General features: G+C 45.2%; 1 protein-coding gene across 1 annotated transcript in view; it reads left to right on the top strand.

Moving 5' to 3' along the window:
- Positions 1 to 144: 144 nt before the first annotated feature.
- Positions 145 to 20447, top strand: part of kcp (kielin cysteine rich BMP regulator) — a gene marked incomplete at its 3' end in the record, with an annotated part of 64359 nt that continues 44056 nt past the window's right edge. Inside the window, exons 1-5 of the mRNA XM_080736877.1 lie at positions 145 to 275; positions 4237 to 4796; positions 5616 to 5688; positions 8987 to 9300; positions 11327 to 11501. Coding sequence (XP_080593003.1) covers positions 167 to 275; positions 4237 to 4796; positions 5616 to 5688; positions 8987 to 9300; positions 11327 to 11501 — 1231 coding nt within the window. The 5' untranslated portion in view covers positions 145 to 166. The remainder of the gene's footprint in view (positions 276 to 4236; positions 4797 to 5615; positions 5689 to 8986; positions 9301 to 11326; positions 11502 to 20447) is intronic.

Below are 20447 nucleotides of genomic sequence, written 5' to 3'. Positions count from 1 at the left end.
CTTAGCCCTGTGAAGTAATTGAACCGGACTAAACAGGAACGCGCTAAACAATGCGGATGATAATTTGGAAATTCTCGCTCAGCGCCGCTCACCTTCTGATTTCTTGCGTGGTCTGAATACTGGTAACAGTTCGTAAAGGTTCGTCTTGTTTGGCGTGCGGTGGAGAATGGAGACTGTCAGACTCAAAGCGCTCTTGATCCTGGAGATGTATTTGTGCGTCCTGTGGAATGTTCCGCTGGGTTTGCAAGGACATCCAAGCAGGAGCCACGACAATGGTAGGTTCACTGAACTGAACATCATGGTTCCCAAACTCTGGGTCGGGACCCATTTGTGGGTCGCGGACACATTTTTATATGGGTCCCTTAATTTTTGGTTTCTTACATTTTGTTTTTAAGTATTATTATTTCAAAATGTTTTTAAAGAACATGACCCAAAAGATTTTCATGTAAAAAAGCAATGGGTTTTCAAAGTAATTCGTTAATAAACTAGACTGGACTCTGTCCAGGTGCCAACTTGATCTTTGTGCACTCGCCATATGCCTGTATGAGTTCTGCCTATAAGCCTTATTCACGGCCCGCCCACTCAGCAAATTTCTCAGCATCCCCCGGGTGCTGACATCAATTTAGAAGGGGAAACTATAACAGAAATAGCTGGACTTAAAGCCAACAAGTCATTATTTCGAACGGTAAAGTAAATTATAATGCTTTGTGCCTTTTACTATCTTGTGTTCTTGATCATGCTAGCCGTATTTTATACTTTACTATTCGGAAATTGCATTAAATTTGCGATTTCTGTGTTAACTCTATAGGCTATAGTAGGATTTTCCCCTTCAAAATGTGACTTCAGCACCCGGGGGATGCTGAGTGGGCGGGCCGTGAATAAGGCTAATAATGCAGGGTCAGAAATAGCGCCGGTCACGTGGTTCATGCAACTCGAAATGTCACTCACTATATTTCCCCATAGACTCCAATGCATTCCGTAAACTTCCGGTTGTCACTATTCGCCAATAGACGTGTAGCCTATGTAAAAGACATTTTACATAGGCTAAAATAACCCGGCCCCCATGAAGTGAACATATAGGTGGCGCAACTCTCCAATAGAGGGCCCTGGGCCATATGGCATGCGCCAGCAGAGTGCACAAGTGGTGCTGTTCGGTGCTGTCTGTATGTATGTGGGTGGGCACTCTGTGTGTCGAGGTGCCAACTTGTACTGTCGGCCGGAAACAGACGCAAACTTTCATTATAGCCGATAGCTGTTTTCACTAGTTTGGATCCTAGGCAAACGTTTAATTTCTCTTTTGGGTCTCGACCTAAAACGTTTGGGAACCACTGCTTCACATGGATCATCTGCAGTGCAATGCGTTGGCTACTGTACGTTTACTTTGCAGAATGGAATAACACAACCATAGCCCCTGCCCTGGTGGCCCCCATGCAGCCTGATAGGTATTTTGTTATGGTTCATATCATCTTTTTATCAATACATATTGATGACCACCTGAAGTTGAAGGCACAGTGACTGTGTCATAAAATGTCATGTACAGTACAACACAAGGTCTCCGTCTGGTTGAAATCAGACCTTATCAACTGCCTGGAGCCTGTACCGAAAACAATGAGAATTGTTTTGGTTTATAAGGCTCAGTGTCATCCAGACACGAGCAAGGACATCCCTGTATATGGACTCTTTGTCTTGTGTTGAAACGTCATCCATTGACTGATGAAATGACCATACTTATACTCATGTCAACACATAATTTGTCAGAGAGAGCACGAACCATTGATTATTCTGTACTGTACCTGTCTTGAATACTCTCTCTCCATAGTAAACATACCATTCTCACTCTGATCACTCTCCTGTCTTATTTCTGTGTGATGGATTATTGTATCTCATATGGGAATAAGAAGGTGTTGTTGTTTAATAATAATATATCAATCACAGCCCCCCCACCTTTTCAGGCTATGGACCCCTTAGCTGAGTGCGCTCAGTGCAGGCCAGGGACCTCAACTACATAGGGCCAGGCTATATTGTATACACATTGTGATGCATATTCTTTATTATGGACTATTATTGGGAGAACCCTTCCATGTTACTTGATAAGAGGCTTTAAACAGTATGTATTGCTCACATTATTTAGCTGATTGTCTCGTCTGTTGACCGCAGAGAGATTAATCGCTTTAGGGTTTCCTCCAACTCCAAGTGATGTTGCAGCTTTGATTCGTTTGATTGACAGCATGTGTTGACAGCAAATGTTTTTTTGTTTGTTTCCTTGTTTGTTTCACATTATCTTTGCTAATAATTAAATATGTTGGATTTTAATTATTTTGGGGAAAATGTTTCTGCTGTCACTTTGGCAGCCCCCCTGTAGTTACTCAGAGGGGGTCCTTAGGGGTCCTGTACCCCCTGTTGAAGACCAGTTATAGACAATCACATGAACGCGCATGGGCACATTCATCATTTTGTCATCTTGTTCAGACACCACTATTCTGACCATTGTCAAAAGTGACTCTCCAGTCTCCACCAAACAGATTACAAGAGACTCTTAAGGCCAAACTGCACTAATGCAACTCCTTGCAACTCGCAACCATTATTTATCCCCAATGGCAGATGCAAGGAGTAGGAGTTGCTTTGGTTTTGTTGCAAGGTTTTGTTGCAAGGAGTTGCGAATAGTTGCATTGGTGCGGTTTGGCCTTTAAGACAATTAAGAATCAGTAGCCTATAATAATCTGGTCTTGCCTTATGATACTAACTTAATGCAAGTACTGTATAATGTAGGCCAGGGGTCTTCAACGTTTTCAGGCCAAGGACCCCTTAGTCGAGAGAGAGATGAAGCAGGGACCCCCACAACCCATAGTTTCATCGTTTGACGGCACAATCATCAGTGTATTTTGGATTCATGTCAATTTGTGTTTTCAGATATTTAACCACTTGAACCGTCAATACTTAAAGGACCAGGTCACCTCTGGGACAACCAGATCTTATTTTATTGTTGTGTGGGACACGATCAACACAATCCTGAATTATTTTTTGTGTTCAATCTGTGTTTTTAGATATTTTAGTATTTCAGCCGATTTCAGCATGCTACAACTGGTCATATGATGCAGCATGCTGAAATACTAAAATATCTAAAAACACAGATTGAACACAAAAAAGAATTCAGGATTGTGTTGATCGTGTCCCACACAACAATAAAATAAGATCTGGTTGTCCCAGAGGTGACCTGGTCCTTTAATAAACTTGACCTTTCACTCTGTACTTAGTCTGCTCTTTTTCTCCTCTACACCAAACCTCTTTGCTGAAAATAGCCGATCTACAAGCTCACAACGCCTCGCAGCGTGAGGCGTTGTGAGCTTGTAGATCTGCTATTTTTGGCAAAAGTTCTCAGAATATGGACGCTATAGGTTCAAGTGGTTAATAAGGGGGAAAAAAAGCTTCTATCACACAAAGATTTGGAGGACCCCCTGCAGTAACTCTGAGGACCCCCTATGGGTCCCAGAACTCCTGTTGAAGACCCCTGCTGTAGGCTATTTAAAAAACATTTTTTAGTTTTCTTTTCATCATTTTCTGATGACTCTTTCTGCTGGACAACACTAGGCTATTAAAAGCCAGACAGATCAAAGATCACCAGATAATTGTGGTCCAGGGGTGTGTGTTCTGTTTGGGATCTGTGAGGCAGGCATGTGTGAAAAGCTAATGAATAGCTTCATTCTGGTCCACTTTCACACTCGCACACACACTTTGCATGACCTAGAAACGTCTCTGTCATATTAGGATAGACAGGGGCATGACCTAAGAGTTGCGTACACACACACACACACACACACACACACACACACACACACACACACACACACACACACACACACACGAGCATGCTCGTGTGTGTGTCTGTCTGCCATCATTGGCAGTCACTTTATTTGGAAAAGACGGTGCCATCTATATCCATAGTTTGTGTTTGTGTTTCATGATCTGGGAATTAAGGACATTATTTGTGAACATGATCTTTTGCACTGTACTGCATTGCCCCTTATTACTATTGGATTTTGATGATTTGTGTGTGTGCATGTGTGTGTGTGCGTGTGCGTGTGCGTGTGTGTGTGTGTGTGTATGTGTGTGTGCGTGTGCGTGTGTGCGTTTGTGCGTGTGTGTGTGTGCATGTGTGCGTGCGAGCGTGCGTGTGTGTGTTTATAGTCCTTTCTCTGATATCTGCTAAACCAAGTGTCTACATTTCGTTTCCATCAGTGATTGACCTCCTGGCCGCCCTGAACATGACCCACCCGATAAAGGGCGTGTCCAGAACGCACGGCGAGGAGCCGGGAACCTTGGTTTACAAACTCCGCCCCCGGGCGCCCCACCTGAGCCTCCCTCACCAACAGTCTCACCTCCTCCTCTCCGCCTTGCAAGGAGGCATGGGAGTCCACTTGGTGGCACGTCAGGCTTTGCACTCCAGCTCCAGCCTGCTTTCTCTCTCCTCCTCCTCGTCCTCCTCCTCCTCCATTCTCCAAATCCACTCCTCCACCCTCAACAACACCCTGCGTTTGGACTATCTGGAAGTGAAAGAAGAAGGAGCCCGGGGGCTCAGCAGCAGCCTGCTCTTTCCGGGGGGAAACCCCTTCTCTGGAGGCGATTGGGTGCAACTGGCCCTGGGCCTGGAGCCCGATAGACTGGCTTTGTTTGTGGACTGTCAAGAGGCTGTGGCCATACACAGGAAGAGAGAAGAGAGACTGAACATCATGCACTTACCTCAGGACCTTGTCATCACTCTGGCGAGCACGCCGGGCGAGAGCGACAGCAAGTTTGTTGTGAGTGGACCTCACAATTCCTCACACTCGTACCCTCGCTCTCACATGTAATATTACTACCACATGACACATAAAGGATGGTATTTCACATATATATCGTCACTGAAGGGCAGAAACATTGTATCTCCGAGTTTCAAATGTGTATGTTCTTTCGCAAAGTAAAGCCCTGCTTCATCATACAAGGCTGTCGAACAAAAGTAGTGAAAACAGCCGATCTACAAGCACACAACGCCTCGCGGTGTAGATCTGCTATTTTCACTAGTTTATTTCATTTTTAAAATGATAAATACAAAACGAATGGTCTTAGACATACGAGGTTTCCACCCGACAACGACAACATATGTATAGTTCTTGCCGTATAGTTCAGTGCCACCGATTTTGGTTTCATGTTGATTTTAGAAGGTCATAGACTTCCAGTGTATAGTTTTACCACTTTATGGCAATGGCAGGCCAAAGTTAACGAGAATTGTTGATGTAGTCTTGCAATTAAAGAGGTAAAACAAGACAATCCTATGCAGGCTTTGTGTTATGGCCGTTGTACTGTGTGTAAATAATACAATAACATGTATTATTCAAAACTTGCATACATTTTATCACAACCATCTAGCCTACTGTTTGCGCTATATCGTGAGCACTTAATTTAATATTATATTAACAATGGAAAGATCAACACCAATCTTAAGTCATGTTAAATTTGGGCTTTATATAAATCATGAATCGTGCCAACCTTCATTTCATTGTTTTGTGTGCCTGCCTGCCTGCATGCGTATGTCCAGTTTATGCATCTGTGTATGTTTTTCTCTTTACTCATACACGCAGGGATATGTGAAGACAGCAGAGATCTCCAGCAGAGCGTATCTAAAGCGGCCATGGCACTGTGCCAATGTTACAGGTATGGGATGATCTATCTTGCATCAGCGCCGAGCGTAAAATCATACCATACCCTGTGCTCGGAGGGGGATATAAAAGAGAAATATATGTGTGTAGTTCACATTCTCACACAGGCGCAGGACCAAAAGGAAACATTTGGATGTGATAAAGCAAGACATGGTCTCATATGGTCAATAAACTTTGACGATATAAGACAGATAAAGAGATACTATAGTCCACTGATGTTCAGTCAGAGTTTGGATGAGTTTTTGTGTCTAAACTATGTTGTGATTGTAAATTATTTGAATTATATACTTTATACTTTATGCTTTATGCGGTTGTTTCCTCTGTGCAAATGTTTTCATGTTAAAGGACAACTTTAGTTTTTTTACAACAAGGGTTCATATTTTAGATTGTAATTAAAGAATATAAAAGATGAGTGTTAAAATCATTTCATTTACTTCTTTCTATTGTTTTAGAGATTCTTATTTCAGTGGTGGGGGGCATGCGTACAAGTGGCTAAATATGTAATTTTACACAGAATAAGCCCATTCCCAAGATACAACACAACCTTTCATGGTTGGATGTGACTTATGGGGGCTAGAGGTGTTACAGTAAATAGCAATAAAGAAACTGATGGCTTATTGTGTCTAAAAAGACATATTTAGCCACTTGTACGCATGCCCCAATGCGTACGCATGCCCCACATTTTAACACGGTAAACGCGATAAAACAATAGAACGAAGCAAATGAAAACATTTTAACACTTTGCCGTCCGAAATAGAATGGTGGTTGGTAGATTAGCCGTGAAATTTCTATTATTGTATTGTGATCTGAGACGTAATATTATGTTTATAAACATTGGACAGCGCCGTTGTTTTTTCTTTTTTTTTTTTTCCCAGGTCATTAGCTCACCGTGATTTTCTCGATCTCCGTTGGGATAGAGTGGTGGTTTTGGCCGAGCATCGATCTCCCCGTGCGTTTCGCGTGCGCGATCCGCGCGCATAATGATCCATGCATATAGTCCAGGAGTGACTGAACAGTCGATGTGTCCACTTTGGATAGCCTAGCACCTAGCACTCCAGCTCTGCTAGTGCTAACGTCCAAACAACAAGTGGGTGGGAGGAAGGAAGGCTGAAGAAGGAAACGCCATGAGAGTCACTTCTGTTCATGTCAGAGCAGCCACGAGCCACCGATGGACGAGTGGTGACTAGGGAAGGTTAGACGATCGCCGATTTTCAGATGAAAATCATTTATTTCGGTAAATACGGGAAAGTACGGGAAAAGACGATTGGCTGCCCCTCCCCCCCTAGGAAGTCCGATATAGTACGGTTTTAATATTAAGGGGCTCCCCGTGGCTTGGAAAGGGTTAACACTCACTTTTTCTTTTCTCTAATTACAATCTAAAATATGAACCCTTGTTGTAAGAAAACAAAGTTGTCTTTTAAGTGCATATGTTTGTGTGTTTGTGCGTGCGTGTGTGCGTGCGTGCACGCACGTGTGTGCGTGCGTGCGTGCGCGTGCGTGTGTGTTTGTGTGTGTGCCATGCAGGTGTTTTTGTGCATGTTCGTGTTTGCATGTGCGTGTTCATGCATATGCATGTGTTTCTGGTATGGGGGGGTTTCCGGCTGTGGTGGGAGTTTATGCCGCAGGCTACCGCTGTTTCCTTCTCTCCTCCTCTTTTCCTGTTCCTCTTCACTGCTGACCCGTGTGTATTTCTCTCAAGGTTGTCTTTGTCTAGTATTAACAGATAATGCAGTAAGTTTGGAAAGCTATTGTAATTATGGATCGGCATTTTGACCACTCTGGTGTTTGTGTGGGTGAGAGGCTTGCCAGGAATGACAGACAGTATGTAATACTAATCCTTGTTCAGTGTTTGGCAAACCAGCGTTTCAGGATCCAAAAGTGTGTTGTGACTGTGAGCTGTTCTCACAGCGTCACAGTCATAGAACAGCTTGACACGGAGGAGTTTTTCTATGTGGGTTATGTCATATATTGGGTACATGTTTAGGGCTGTCACAATTATTACATAATCGTCTAATCGTGATTATTTGACATAATCGTGATTATTTTTCATAATCGTCATAATCGTTTCCATGTCAAAAATAGTGGAAATAGCAGATCTACAAGCTCACAACGCGTCGCATCGTGACGCGTTGTGAGCTTGTAGATCGGCTATTTCCACTATCAATGTTATTTTTTAAGTATAAAGTTGTCAAATATGTCAGTAATTTATTTGTATATTTAGGTTATGTGTCATATCTACCATGTGCAACTTCAAAGCCTAAAAGCCAAACAGAAACGTAATTGTCAACGACAAAAACACAATTAAATCGTTAATCGCAATTATTTGAGAGAAAATTAATCGTCATGTAAAATGTCATAATCGTGACAGCCCTATACATGTTCTTATTCTCTAATGCCAAATGTATGCTTCAATGAGTGTTCCTTGAAAAAAAAAAAAAAAGAAAAAAAATCACTTTCAGTTGAAAATACAGCATTTTTGTCAATGACACTAGGCTACTAATCTCTGAAATCTGAACCCAGTGGTGGAACCACCCTGGTTGATCTTTTTTATCTATGCTTGTTTTACTTAGATCACATCTATGGGCTCACCCTAGATGGGAACTCCCCACAAAGATAGTTTGTTTATTCTCTGTCAGCTCGAGTCTTGCTTTTTTTTTTTTTTACCGTTTTCCGTCTGAATGTTTACTTAGATCAGAATGTTTTTCTTAAATGACTTTCAGTGATAATCCAAGGGTATGAGTTTCTCACACGATGACCCCTCCTCCTAACTTCCTCCTTATCGTCATATAGACTCTCTGCCTCCATCTGGTTCTATGCCCGCCCTTGGGTTAGGGTTAGGGTATATGAAAGTCACTATTCGAGGTTGTTCACCGAAGTCGAATATTCGCTTTTTTTTTTTTTTTTTTTTTTCTCTTTAAAAAATAATATAGTTTATAAAGCTTGGCTAGATAGGAAGTCATAAGAATGAGTTGCCAATGGCCCTTGGTGGATGAATTTGTTAATGCTCTATACCAGGGGTTCGCAAACCTTTTTAGGCCGTGACCCCCAAAATAAACATATTTGAACTGGGGACCCCCACCCTGACAAGCACTTGGAATTGTAGGTATTACATTTAATGTGACTCGGTTCCGCAGATAACTAGCCGATCTACATGCTCACAACGCCTCGCAACGCAAGGCGTTGTGAGCATGTAGATCTGCTATTTTCACAATGTTTGCTTCTTGCTTACTTAATATGACTTTCAGTGATAATTCACGATGACCCCTCCTAACTTCCTCCTTATCATCATATAGACTCTCTGCCTCCATCTGGTTCCACGCCCGCCCTGGGCCCAGAGTCCAGGGATGACGGCAGTCAAGTGTTTGAGGAGGACGCGTCCAGCAGTCAACCCCAAACCCCCCATTGGACACCGCATGACCAACCCAGCCATCATCCCCAGGAGGCCCAGCGAGACCAGCCCCAGAGAGGTGTGGTGGTCCTGGGGCCTCCTGGATCCCCTCAGGGGGCAAAGTCCTCCGTCGCCCAGGCCCAGGGAGAAGAGAGACTGCGTGGACTGGAGCAGAGGCTGGAGGAGATGGCTATTATGTTGGACATGGTGAAAGCGCAGGTATATTCTGGATGGGAAATAGGAATATGAGATTTAATATGAGATTAGATAAGAAATCGACTATATAAAATGCTATGATGTTTATGAATGTCGTCGTTGTCGTGTGAAAACCTTGTATGTTCAAAACCGTTCGTTTTGCATTTTTCATTTTAAAAATGACTTAAACTATAGTGAAAACAGCCGATCTACAAGCACACAACGCCTCGCACCGCGAGTCGCTGTGTGCTTGTAGATTGGCTACTTTTGTGCGACGGCCTTGTACGATGAAGCAGGGCTTTACTTTGCGAAAGAACATACGAATTTGAAACTTGGAGATACGAGGTTTCCACCCGACAGCGACGATATGATATTGGGCAGTGGAGAGCCTAAAAAAAGACCACATGCCGAGATCAATGGGGAAAAGGGTAAATTCAAGACATCTGTGATTATTAATGAATTAAAAAGCAGCAGACATTTCAGTCCTAGACTATCATAAATGGTAAATGGTGAGTTTACCAAAGCGCTTGTCATTCACACACTGACAGCAGAAGACTGCATGGCACAAGCCCGGGAAAAAGAGTTGGAGAGGCCCTCATTGCGCGCTATAGAGAGAAATCTCTCTCTATAGCGCTGCTGCTACTCAAAGATTTGCCATTTCAGATCATGACAAGTGACAAGCCAGTGGGACAATTACATGAGTTATATTTCGTCGTTGTCGGGTGGAAACCTTGTATGTCCAAAACCGTTTGTTTTGTATTTATCATTTTAAAAATGATTTAAACTAGTGAAAACAGCCGATCTACAAGCACACAACGCATCGCACCGCCTGTTTATCGTCACTGCCCGACAGTGACGATAAACAGGAAACCAGGGGGAGCTGGGAATCAAACTGGGAACCTTCTGATTCCCAAGCTGTCACTCTGGGTCTTGAGCTAAAAGGTTTGGGAACCACGTGTTGCTGTGAGAACATTTGTTTCTACAGCACTGATGAAAGTCAAGGACTGAAATGTCTGCCGCTTTTTAATTCACCTATTAATGGACTATTTGTCACAGATGCAGGGACGTGCAGAGAATGTTAGAGCGGCAGGGGCTCAAATGTCTAAAAGGGCCGTTTTGTGGAAATATCGAAAATAGCAGACCTATAAGCTCACAGAGCTTGGAGGTCGGCTATTATCGGTGCTTGAACTAAGCATAATCACGTCGATACTGGAGATGTGGTGTAACGGCTTGTAAACTGCATTCATGGTCTGGAGAGGACACCTTTTACAGACAGATAAAAGGGCAGGGGCTCAAGCCCCCCTTTGATGTCTACGTGTGCACATGCCTGCACAGATGTCTTGAATCAAAGACTTTTTTTGTATTTTTTATCTCACCATGTGGATTGGTTTTGTGTATCTTTCCAGCACGGTTATCTCTGCTGCCATCTACTTGAGTCTGTGTCTTAGTGTCTTGACTGTATGCAGGGGTGTCACAAGGGGGAGGAAAGTGGGACTGAGGTACTAGGGCCCAAGGTGGAGGGGCCCTAGTAACTTTAGCTATTGAAAAATAGCAGATATACAAGCTCACAGCGCGGCACCGAGTGCCGCGCTGCGAGCTTGTAGATCTGCTATTTTTGAAAAGTTGTGAAAATGTGTGTAAATCTTTGAATGTATGTATTTTTTAAGCGGACATTTGTAACTCAAATTTTGCTTCTGGGGGGGTCCCTGGAACGAAATATTTGGAGATGGGGGTCCGTGGCCAAATACATACAGTATCATCTCGGGCGTCCTTGACATGAAAAGGTTTGAGCACCACTGACATAGAAACATAGGTTTCTTGCACACATTTTCTACAATTTTCCAAAAATAGCAGATCTACAAGCTCGCAGCGCGGCACTCGGTGCCACGCTGTGAGCTTGTATATCTGCTATTTTTCGATGGTTAACATTCATGGAGGGCCCACAGTGAGAATCAATGTACCCAGGGCCCAGAATTTGGTGTGACGCCCCTCCTGACTGTATGATATATGATATGATATGACACCATTGTGTGCTTGTTCTTCCGTGCAGAACACGGAGCTGCAGTCACGTGTGCAGCACCTGGAGGGCTGTGAGTGTGTGAGGCGGCGGCAGCGCTGTGTGTGGGAGGGCAGGGAGGTGGAGGAGGGCCAGCGCTGGAGGACTCACCTGAACTCTGTGTGCACCTGCACCGCAGGACAGGTCACCTGTGAGGCCAGCATCAAGAGTAAGCACAACCTCATGCTCTGTGTGCGTGTGTGTGCGTGCGTGTGTGTGCGTGTGTGTGTGTGTGCGTGCGTGTGTGCGTGCGTGCGTGCGTGCGTGCGTGGGGTTTAGGGCATTCACCAAATATTCGACTATTCGAATATCAAAGTCACTATTCGACGTTGTTCACCGAAGTCGAATATTCGCTTATTATAATTTTTTTCTCTCTTTAAAAAATATATAGTTTATAAAGCTTGGCTAGATAAGAATGAGTCATAAGTCATAAGAATGAGTTGTCAATGCCCCTGGTAGATGAATTTGTTAATGCTCTATACCAGGGGTTCTCAAACCTTTTTAGGCTGTGACCCCCAAAATAAACATATTTGAACTGGGGACCCCCACCCTGACAAGCACTTGGAATTGTAGGTATTACATTTAATGTGACTCGGTTCCGCAGATAAATATTGTGAAAATAGCCGATCTACATGCTCACAACGCCTCGCAACGCGAGGCGTTGTGAGCATGTAGATCTGTTGTTCACCTCTTGCTTATTTGACAGTTTGGTCAGTCCTGTAGAATATTCGACTATTCGAATACTTTGAGGTCGAATAATTCGAATACTAAAAATCACTATTCGTGAATGCCCTAGTGTGTGTGTGTGTGTGTGTGCGCGCGCGCGCGTGTGCGTGCGGTTACACGTCGGCACTCCGACACATTCTGACCACCTAACTCTAACCTTAACGCTAACCTGCCGACGCTGGTGAATGCTAACCTGGTGAGCAGCTAACCTGCCAACACTGGTGAATGCTAACCTGGTGATTGGAATGGGGATGTGTCGGAATGGAGACCCGTCCCCTGTGCGGGAGTGTGTGCACGCACACATGTGTGTGTGTTTGTCTCCCTTTCTATCTCTCTCCCAGTGGTAGAAAAAGTACTCAAACATTTTACTTAAGTAAAAGTATCAATTCTGCACTCACTCACTCACTCACTCACTCACTCACTCACTCACTCACTCACTCACTCACTCTCAACATCTCCATTACACTCAACTATGATGTAAGCAGACTGTGAACAAACGTAAAACCAATCCCCACATTCGACCGATGTGAAGTAGCTAGTTTGCAGATGGCTGCCGCTCTCCGAGACCCCTGTGTGTCTAGCCCCTGTCATAACGGAGGCGTGTGTGTGGTGTTGAGCTCCGACCCCATGGGGTTTCGCTGCTCCTGTCCCCCCAACACCAAGGGACCAGTGTGTCACAGACAGCTGAGACAGGTATCCCTACGCCAGAGTCCTAGACTAGTCAGTAGAGTCTATGTCCTGTACAATTGTCAAATAGAGTAGACTCTTATTAGATTAGACCGGAATGCTGTGTGTGTGTGTGTGTGTGTGTGTGTGTGTGTGTGTGTGTGTGTGTGTGTGTGTGTGTGTGTGTGTGTGTGTGTGTGTGTGTGTGTGTAGGGCTGTCACAATTATTACATAATCGTCTAATCTCAATTATTTGACATAATAGCGATTATTTTTCATAATCGTCACAATCGTTTCCATGTTGAAACATTTTCATATATTTTTTTTAAAGTAAAAAATTGTCGAAATAGCCAATCTACAAGCTCACAACGTGTCGCATCGTGACGCGTTGTGAGCTTGTAGATCGGCTATTTCCACTATCAATGTTCTTTTTTAAGTTTAACTTTGTCAAACATGTCAGTCATTTCTTTGTATATTTAGGTTATGTGTCATATCTACCATGTGCAACTTCAAAGCCTAAAAGCCAAACAGAAATGTAATTGTCAACAACAAAAACACAATTAAATCGTTAATCGCAATTATTTGAGTGACAATTAATCGTCATGTAAAATGTCATAATCGTGACAGCCCTATGTGTGTGTGTGTGTGTGTGTGAGTGTGTGTGTGTGTGTGTGTGTGTGTGTGTGTGTGTGTGTGTGTGTGTGTGTGTGTGTGTGTGTGTGTGTGTGTGTGTGCGTGTGTGTACACACTGTACAACCCTCAGTGCTCATTGTCTCCGCCAGGCCAAACGACATGGCCGAGACTACAGTATGTTTTCGCCCCTGTCCGTCTGCGTGCGTGTCCGCGTGTCCCTCCGTCTGTGGACAGCTAATCCAGGGCCGGACTGGGACCCAAAATCTGACCGGAAATCATATACACCCACCCAGGCCACATTTGCTCGCCAGGCCACATTTGCTCGAGGGCGTGACGGTGTGCGCGAGCGAAGTTTGTTATTCCATATAGACTGACAGTCACACGACAGCACTCTTAAACTGAGTCACACAATAACACGTTTAAAACGACAGTCACAAAACAACACTATTAAAATGACAGTCACACAACAACACTCAAAACCACCATGACAACAGACTGCCCCACACAGTCCTACATTCCAGTACTTTTCTCTAATCATTCTCTACCCTCATCATAGTGTGTCCTGTCCTATATTCTGTCAAACAATCCATGAATTGAATACCAAGGACCTCCAAAGTAAACATGACTGTAAAAGGACTTATTTGGGGGTGTTTTTAGAATGATAACATCCAGACAATCATACCTCAAGTGGCAGTCTCAAAGCTTTTCAGGCTGCCTGCAAGGCTGCAACCTTTTTTTTTTTTTGGCGGCGCAGGCCACCGGGAATCGGCCCGGCGTTCCCGACGGCCAATCCGGGCCTGAGCTAATCTACGGCACAGTTGACACAATGGCAGCAGAACCTCTGCCCCCAATTTCTCACATGGACCTGTTGTAGCGCCACCAGGAGGCGGGTTTGTGCAAAACACTTTTTTGCACAGTACTCCTACAGATTTTGGCAAATCGGTACACAGTATCTCTATAGTCATTAAACGAAACTGGACTTTCAGATGTTTCATATTCCTTCCTGATTGGCTAAAATTGGCTTCCAAAGTTTGCAGGAGTGCTCCGTTTTGAAAAAAATGCCTCAAATCATGAACGCAGCTTGCGATTTCCTTCCTTGTAATGGCCACCTCACTCAATAACAAACAATGCACACCCACAACCAAAATTACAACCTGGCGGAGACCTGTGCTCAGAAGAGCACTGCTTCTAGTTTGTAATGGATTTTACTGTGTATGTTTTGTGTAGGTTTTGAGGAAATGGCTTATTGTGTGTTTGGTTATCTGACAGGTCTCCAGAACATTTGAAATGCTTGAGGTGGGTCACAATCACAATAGAAAAAAGAGGGTCTGCAACCCCCTGTGCCTTTAAGGTTTGTGTCTGCCGTAGTTTGATAGTGCTTTTTCACGTTTCAGTCATGTGTTTGTACTCGCTTGATTATTTTGCTCTACGTTCTGAAATAATGGTTTTCAACTCCTGGGTCCTGGGTAGTATACAGTAGGATTGGAATTACATTTCTATTCTAGTAGGTAATAAACTGCATTGATATGGTTGTATCACGGCTATGTCAGTCCTTGACCATAGTCCGTCCATAGTTAGAAGGAAAGCTAACAGTACTCTGGCTTTCCAGGATAAAGAGTTGAAAACCACTGAACTAAAGTTAGCTGTTGCTGCAGTGATAGCTCATAGCTGTGTTACTTTACTTGTGAATTGTGTTAGCTGCTTGTCCTGTGGCGGAGCTTGCTCATACAGTAGTTTGGCTGTAGGATAGTTTTTGCCTGCTCTATTGGGCGAGCCCAATAGCAGTGCTGTTAAAGTGCTTTTGTCCTGTGTCTGTATTATCTAGGGCTGCACAATGAATCATAAAAGTGAAATTCCCAAATTCAAATGTGTTATTGAAAGAATAATGTTTCAACCACATTCCTAGAATTCTGTATCTTTCGTTATACTTTAAAATTCCGCAAACTATACAAGAATTTAGTTATTCTACACATTGTGTGAGCACAGATAAGCAAATTATGCTATTATCATATATCACAGTCGCAATCGCAATCTTAAAACAGGTAGAAAATACTCCACAATCGTGCAGCCCTATTTCCCGTACCGCTTGCCTTTAGACGTTCCCTCAGTTCTGTTGGGGATAAAACCCGGGTAAGAGGCCTTGTGTCTCCCCTCCCTATACTCCTAGGCATGTTGGGAGCCAATGCCAGAGAACAGCTGTCAGGCTGGGTGGCCATTTCAACGCCGCTGGGCTTTTAACCCCATTTCTGGCCTCTGCGAGGACTTCATCTACTGCACTGGAAACAGCAGCAACAACTTCCTGTCCCTGAACGCCTGCAGGGTCCAGTGTATGTTAGGAGCGTGCTGCTTCCGCAAACCCGCGCAGGGCGTCCACGCCGGCCGCCAGGACAACGACCGTTACGGATACAACATGTCTGACGCGGATGGGACACTCGAGGGGTATTCCGCTGATAACTGGCACAGCAACATAGAGCTCAACCTGACCGAGCTGGGGGATGTCGGGGAAGACGGCAGAAAGAAGCTCCCGAGGGCACAGCGAGAGCGTTCGGGGGCAGACTGCGGCCAGGACTTCACGTACGCCTGTGAACGCCTGTCCCTGACGCAGTGCCAGGCGCGGGTGAAGAAGGAGCTCCCCGGAGAGGCTGAAGCCGTGAGCTTCTCCCGTGGCAGGAGGTGTTCCGAAGTGAGCTGCAGCCACGGTTGCGGTTGCCTGTCTCGACACAGTCAACTCCGGAAGTACGGGGAGCGGTTCAGGCAGGGCTGCGAAGAGTGCGTGTGCACGCGCGGCGGAGTCGACTGTGTGTGTGCCCACCTGACCCAGCGTAAAGAGATCAGGGATCTCACGCTGAGAGAGAGGAAGATGTACCAGCGGGCCGTCAGGAGACTCCATGCCAAACCAGGTACGGCTGCTAATTCTAATCACTTAATCTGTTTTCATATAACAAAATAAGTCATTTTGCATGATTATGTTTATTATTATTGTGTCTGTGTGTGTGTGCAGCTGTGTGGGAGGGCTTTGCCCAGATGAGAGCCGAGTTCTCCCCTCAGGCGGGCAGCGATGCCTACTTCCTCCCCTGGCATCGCCACTTTCTGCGGCTAGTGGAGCGCGAGCTCCAGGCGCTGTCGTCATGCCAACTGGCGGTTCCCTACTTTGAGTGGACGGTGGATGCTGGCTCCATGCGCTCCTCAGCTGCTTGGCAGGCGGGGCTGTTTGGAGGTGACGGGGATCCGGGGTCGGGGTGTGTCCCCCAGCATCCTTTCCAAGGCTGGACTGCCCGCTCCCACTGGTCCCCTTGTCTCAAACGGAGCTTCAACTCCACGGTTTGACTTTTGACTGCACTTGATCATTTACTAGGCTAGCCGGTATTGCAGTTATATCTCTGTACTCTCCATATCAGGGGTCTTCAACGTTTTCAGGCCAAGGACCCCTATAGTTGAGAGAGATGAAGCAGGGACCCCCACAACCTTCTCATAGATTCCATAATAGTTGAATCGTTTGACAGCACAATCATCAGTGGATTTTGGATTCATGTCAATTTGTGTTGTCAGATATTTAACCACTTGAGCCGTCATTAGCTAATAAACTTGACCTTTTACTCTGTACTTAGTCTGCTCTTTTTCCCCTCTACACCAAACCTCTTTGCCGAAACTAGCCGATCTACAGGCTTGTAGATCTGCTATTTTTGGCTACAGTTCTCAGAATATGGACACTATAGGGCTCAAAAAGGATTGGAAGATTTAGAGGACCCCCTGTAGTATTACTACGGACACATTATTGTGTATCATTATTTTATGCTTTAACTATTGAAAAATAGCAGATATACAAGCTCACAGCGCGGCACCGAGTGCCGCGCTGCGAGCTTGTAGATCTGCTATTTTTGACCCCTGTTTTTTTTGAATAATATGTTTATTAAATTTTCAAACATAAATTATTTGGACAACAACACACTATACAACACACAACACTATACAAGAAAAGGAAAAAGAGACAAACAAACTGGAACAACAAAAACAAAAGAATAAACATAACAAGCTCAGACAATAAGATTAATACATGATGAGCGAAGCAACCAATCCCCAGCCCCCCCACGACCCCCTCAGAATGGAGAAGGCAGGCACCCGACCCAGATCGGAACTAGATTCACTGAGCACATTTCAGCACCAGTCAAGAAACTTCAAGACAAGTGAAACAGCGACAGCTAGAAGTCAAGGCCGACAGGGGAACCCTTTAAGCACAGCAGCAGACAGTGTGGGCCCGATGAATCTTAAGTAGGGGTCCCAGATTTTATAAAAGGCGTCTATCTTGGAGTGTAACATACATGTTATGTATTCACAAGGAATACATTCCATTATAATATTGTGCCATGATTTTTTGGAAGGAGCAACATCCTTGATCCAAAATAGGAGAATATTCTTCCTGGCAGCGAACGTTAACACATTGAATAGCCTCTTATGATTGGCATTGACAATATGACCATCTGGGAGACCAAGTATAAGACACAAGGGGTTTGGCTCTATGGGGACTTTTGACCCCCTGTTGAAGACCCCTGCTCTATATTTCTACCTAGCTTTTAGCTGCAATTCCTTTTTGCATATTGCCACCAGCAACAGGCTTCTCTGTGGTCCTGTGTTCCATTGTTCTCCTCAGGTGTGGCTGCCAGATGCGGTGACCTTGCAGACGATCGTGAGTCAGGGTGACTTCCAGCTGCTCTCCCAGTCGCTGCAGGCCTTCTCTGGCCTCTTCCGGCTGTGGGTAGGCGGCCACATGGCCTCTCCTCTCGCTGCCTATGACCCTCTCTACCTCTCACACCTGGCATTCGTGGACAAACTCTGGACCCAGTGGCAGGAGAAGCATCAGCGGACGGACTTGGTGAGGAATACCTATGAATACAAGCAGGGTTCTAGAGACGGGCACGCTCCGACCGACAGCCATTACCCTGCCAGAAAGAGGCATGTCAAAATGAAACCATTTGACGTCACCCCTGACCACGTCATGTCATCGAGGTGTGTGGTTTACGTGCCCATAACCATTGGTGCGCCGTGCAATTTGACGAGGTTTGAGAAACCCCCTCAAAGAAGTGACTACACGGACGACTACAACATTCAGAAACGTCACAAACATTACTTTGACAAGCGTGGTGGTTTCGAGGGAAGTGATTTTGACCCCAATGGCTTTGACCGCGACGGCTTTGACCGCAGTGGCTGGAACAGGAGGGGCTTTGGCACGGACGGCTTGAACCGCGACTTGATCGACCGAGAAGGATACGACGCGTCCGGCTTCAACCGCTACGGTGTGAACCGCTCCAACATCACGTGGTTCGGGATGCGTTGGGATGGGGTGTTTGCGGTCAAGGAGGAAGCGGACAGCGGACACGGGGACAGAGACGAAAGGCGGGAAGTTGAGCTGGACGAGGTCATGTCGGAGATCTTCAGTGACGGCGGCTACAGCGTCTATGGATTCGATCCGTTCGGGTTGGACCGGAGCGGTTTTGACGCGTTCGGGTTTCGACCCGACGGCTACGACAAAGACCGCTGCAACTGGTTCTTCAACGGACCACACTACATGCGCTTCTATTTCCACACGCAGCAGCAGCTGATGGCGACCAGTACCCAAGCTCTAAAGAGGATCACACGCACCTGCCCTCCAATCACCTCCCTTCCCCGACACTGGGCCACCCAGGAATGGATGGCTCTTGACCCCGAGCAGAGCAGTGCTCTGATTGGTCGACTCGAGCGCGAACGGATGGAGCATAAGTGGGCCGATAGCGACAAATCTACAACGGCGACTCCTCGATACAAATGGAACGCATGGCTGCCAATCACACCTGACCACAGGTATTCCTACAAGCAGGATAGGAGCAGTGATGCATGAAATAGTGATTAGTGAGGGTGTAACGACATAAGCGTCTTATTTTTCACGTGCATTTCCTTCTTCCTGCCTGTAGGTTGTGCTTTAAACTCCACTGGTTCAGCGGCTGTCCTCTCGGCTCGCCCCCGATCACCTGCCCCGACCTCTGCAGCCAGGCCCGTTGTCACGGTTACCCCGAGGCTGTTTGCCACGTGCACAACTGTGGCTCATGTTTCACAGAGTGGCTGGACCCAGCCACAGGGAGCCATTTAATATGCAACGGCTGGTAACCTCTGGACTATACGACTTCAGTACACGGAGATATACAACACTTTGAACACTAGACCAAGAAAAAGAACTGGGGATCAGCCGGTCCTTCAGTTGCACTACGGCAGTGGTTCTCAAACTTTTTCATGTCAAGGACCCCCAAATTGACACTTATTAGCCCGTGGACACCTATTTGAAAAGATATACCAGGGTTTGTATGGCTCTAGCAGTGATTCTGAACCATTATAATTTCAAGGACCCCCAGTTTGACATGCATTAGGCTACAGACTCCCATTTAATGTCTATCTCAGTGATGTCATTACGTGCGCATCCCGCATCAAAAACTAATTCAAGTCGCCCAGGGACTCATTCATGTCATGGTCCTGGGGTCCCGGGGATGCGCCTACATTGGAGTCCATGTTAAAATAATTTACCGGGTCGCGGTAAAAGAAAAACATTTTAAAATTCCACAGACACCACCATTGTTCATGGGTGAAAGCATCCTACTTTACCCTACGTTAACACAAATAAAATCCACGTAGAAAGTCTTAAACATGCGATAGAAACGTCAATGTTTTGATTCCACCGACGTCCGACGCCATTTTGCACGCCCGAATTCATTAGGGGCACATGTTTTAGTAGTTTTAGTAGTTCTAAGTTCAAACATTAGCCAAATTGTAAAATAAATATAAGAAATAGGCAAACATTTTGAAAATAGCCGATCTACAAGCTCACAGCGCTCGAAAACATTGTATTGAGGTCTTACCTGGGATTTTATCCTGGGTCCCCCATGCAAGTGCTGAAATCTTTGCAGCTGAGCTACTGTAATAGTGCCTGCTTGTTCAGTGGAGAAATTACATTTGGACCTTCAGGCAGTACCACATTTAGATACCACAGTATCTCGGTTTCTAGAAAAGCAGGGAGACCAAATACCACAGCAGTTGTGTTAGTTATGTCGTATTACTTTACTTACTT

Source organism: Nannobrachium achirus (assembly GCF_963921795.1).
Source record: "Nannobrachium achirus genome assembly, chromosome: 11".
NCBI classification, from domain to species: Eukaryota; Metazoa; Chordata; class Actinopteri; order Myctophiformes; family Myctophidae; genus Nannobrachium; species Nannobrachium achirus.
This window is presented reverse-complemented; position numbering and strand designations above follow the sequence as displayed.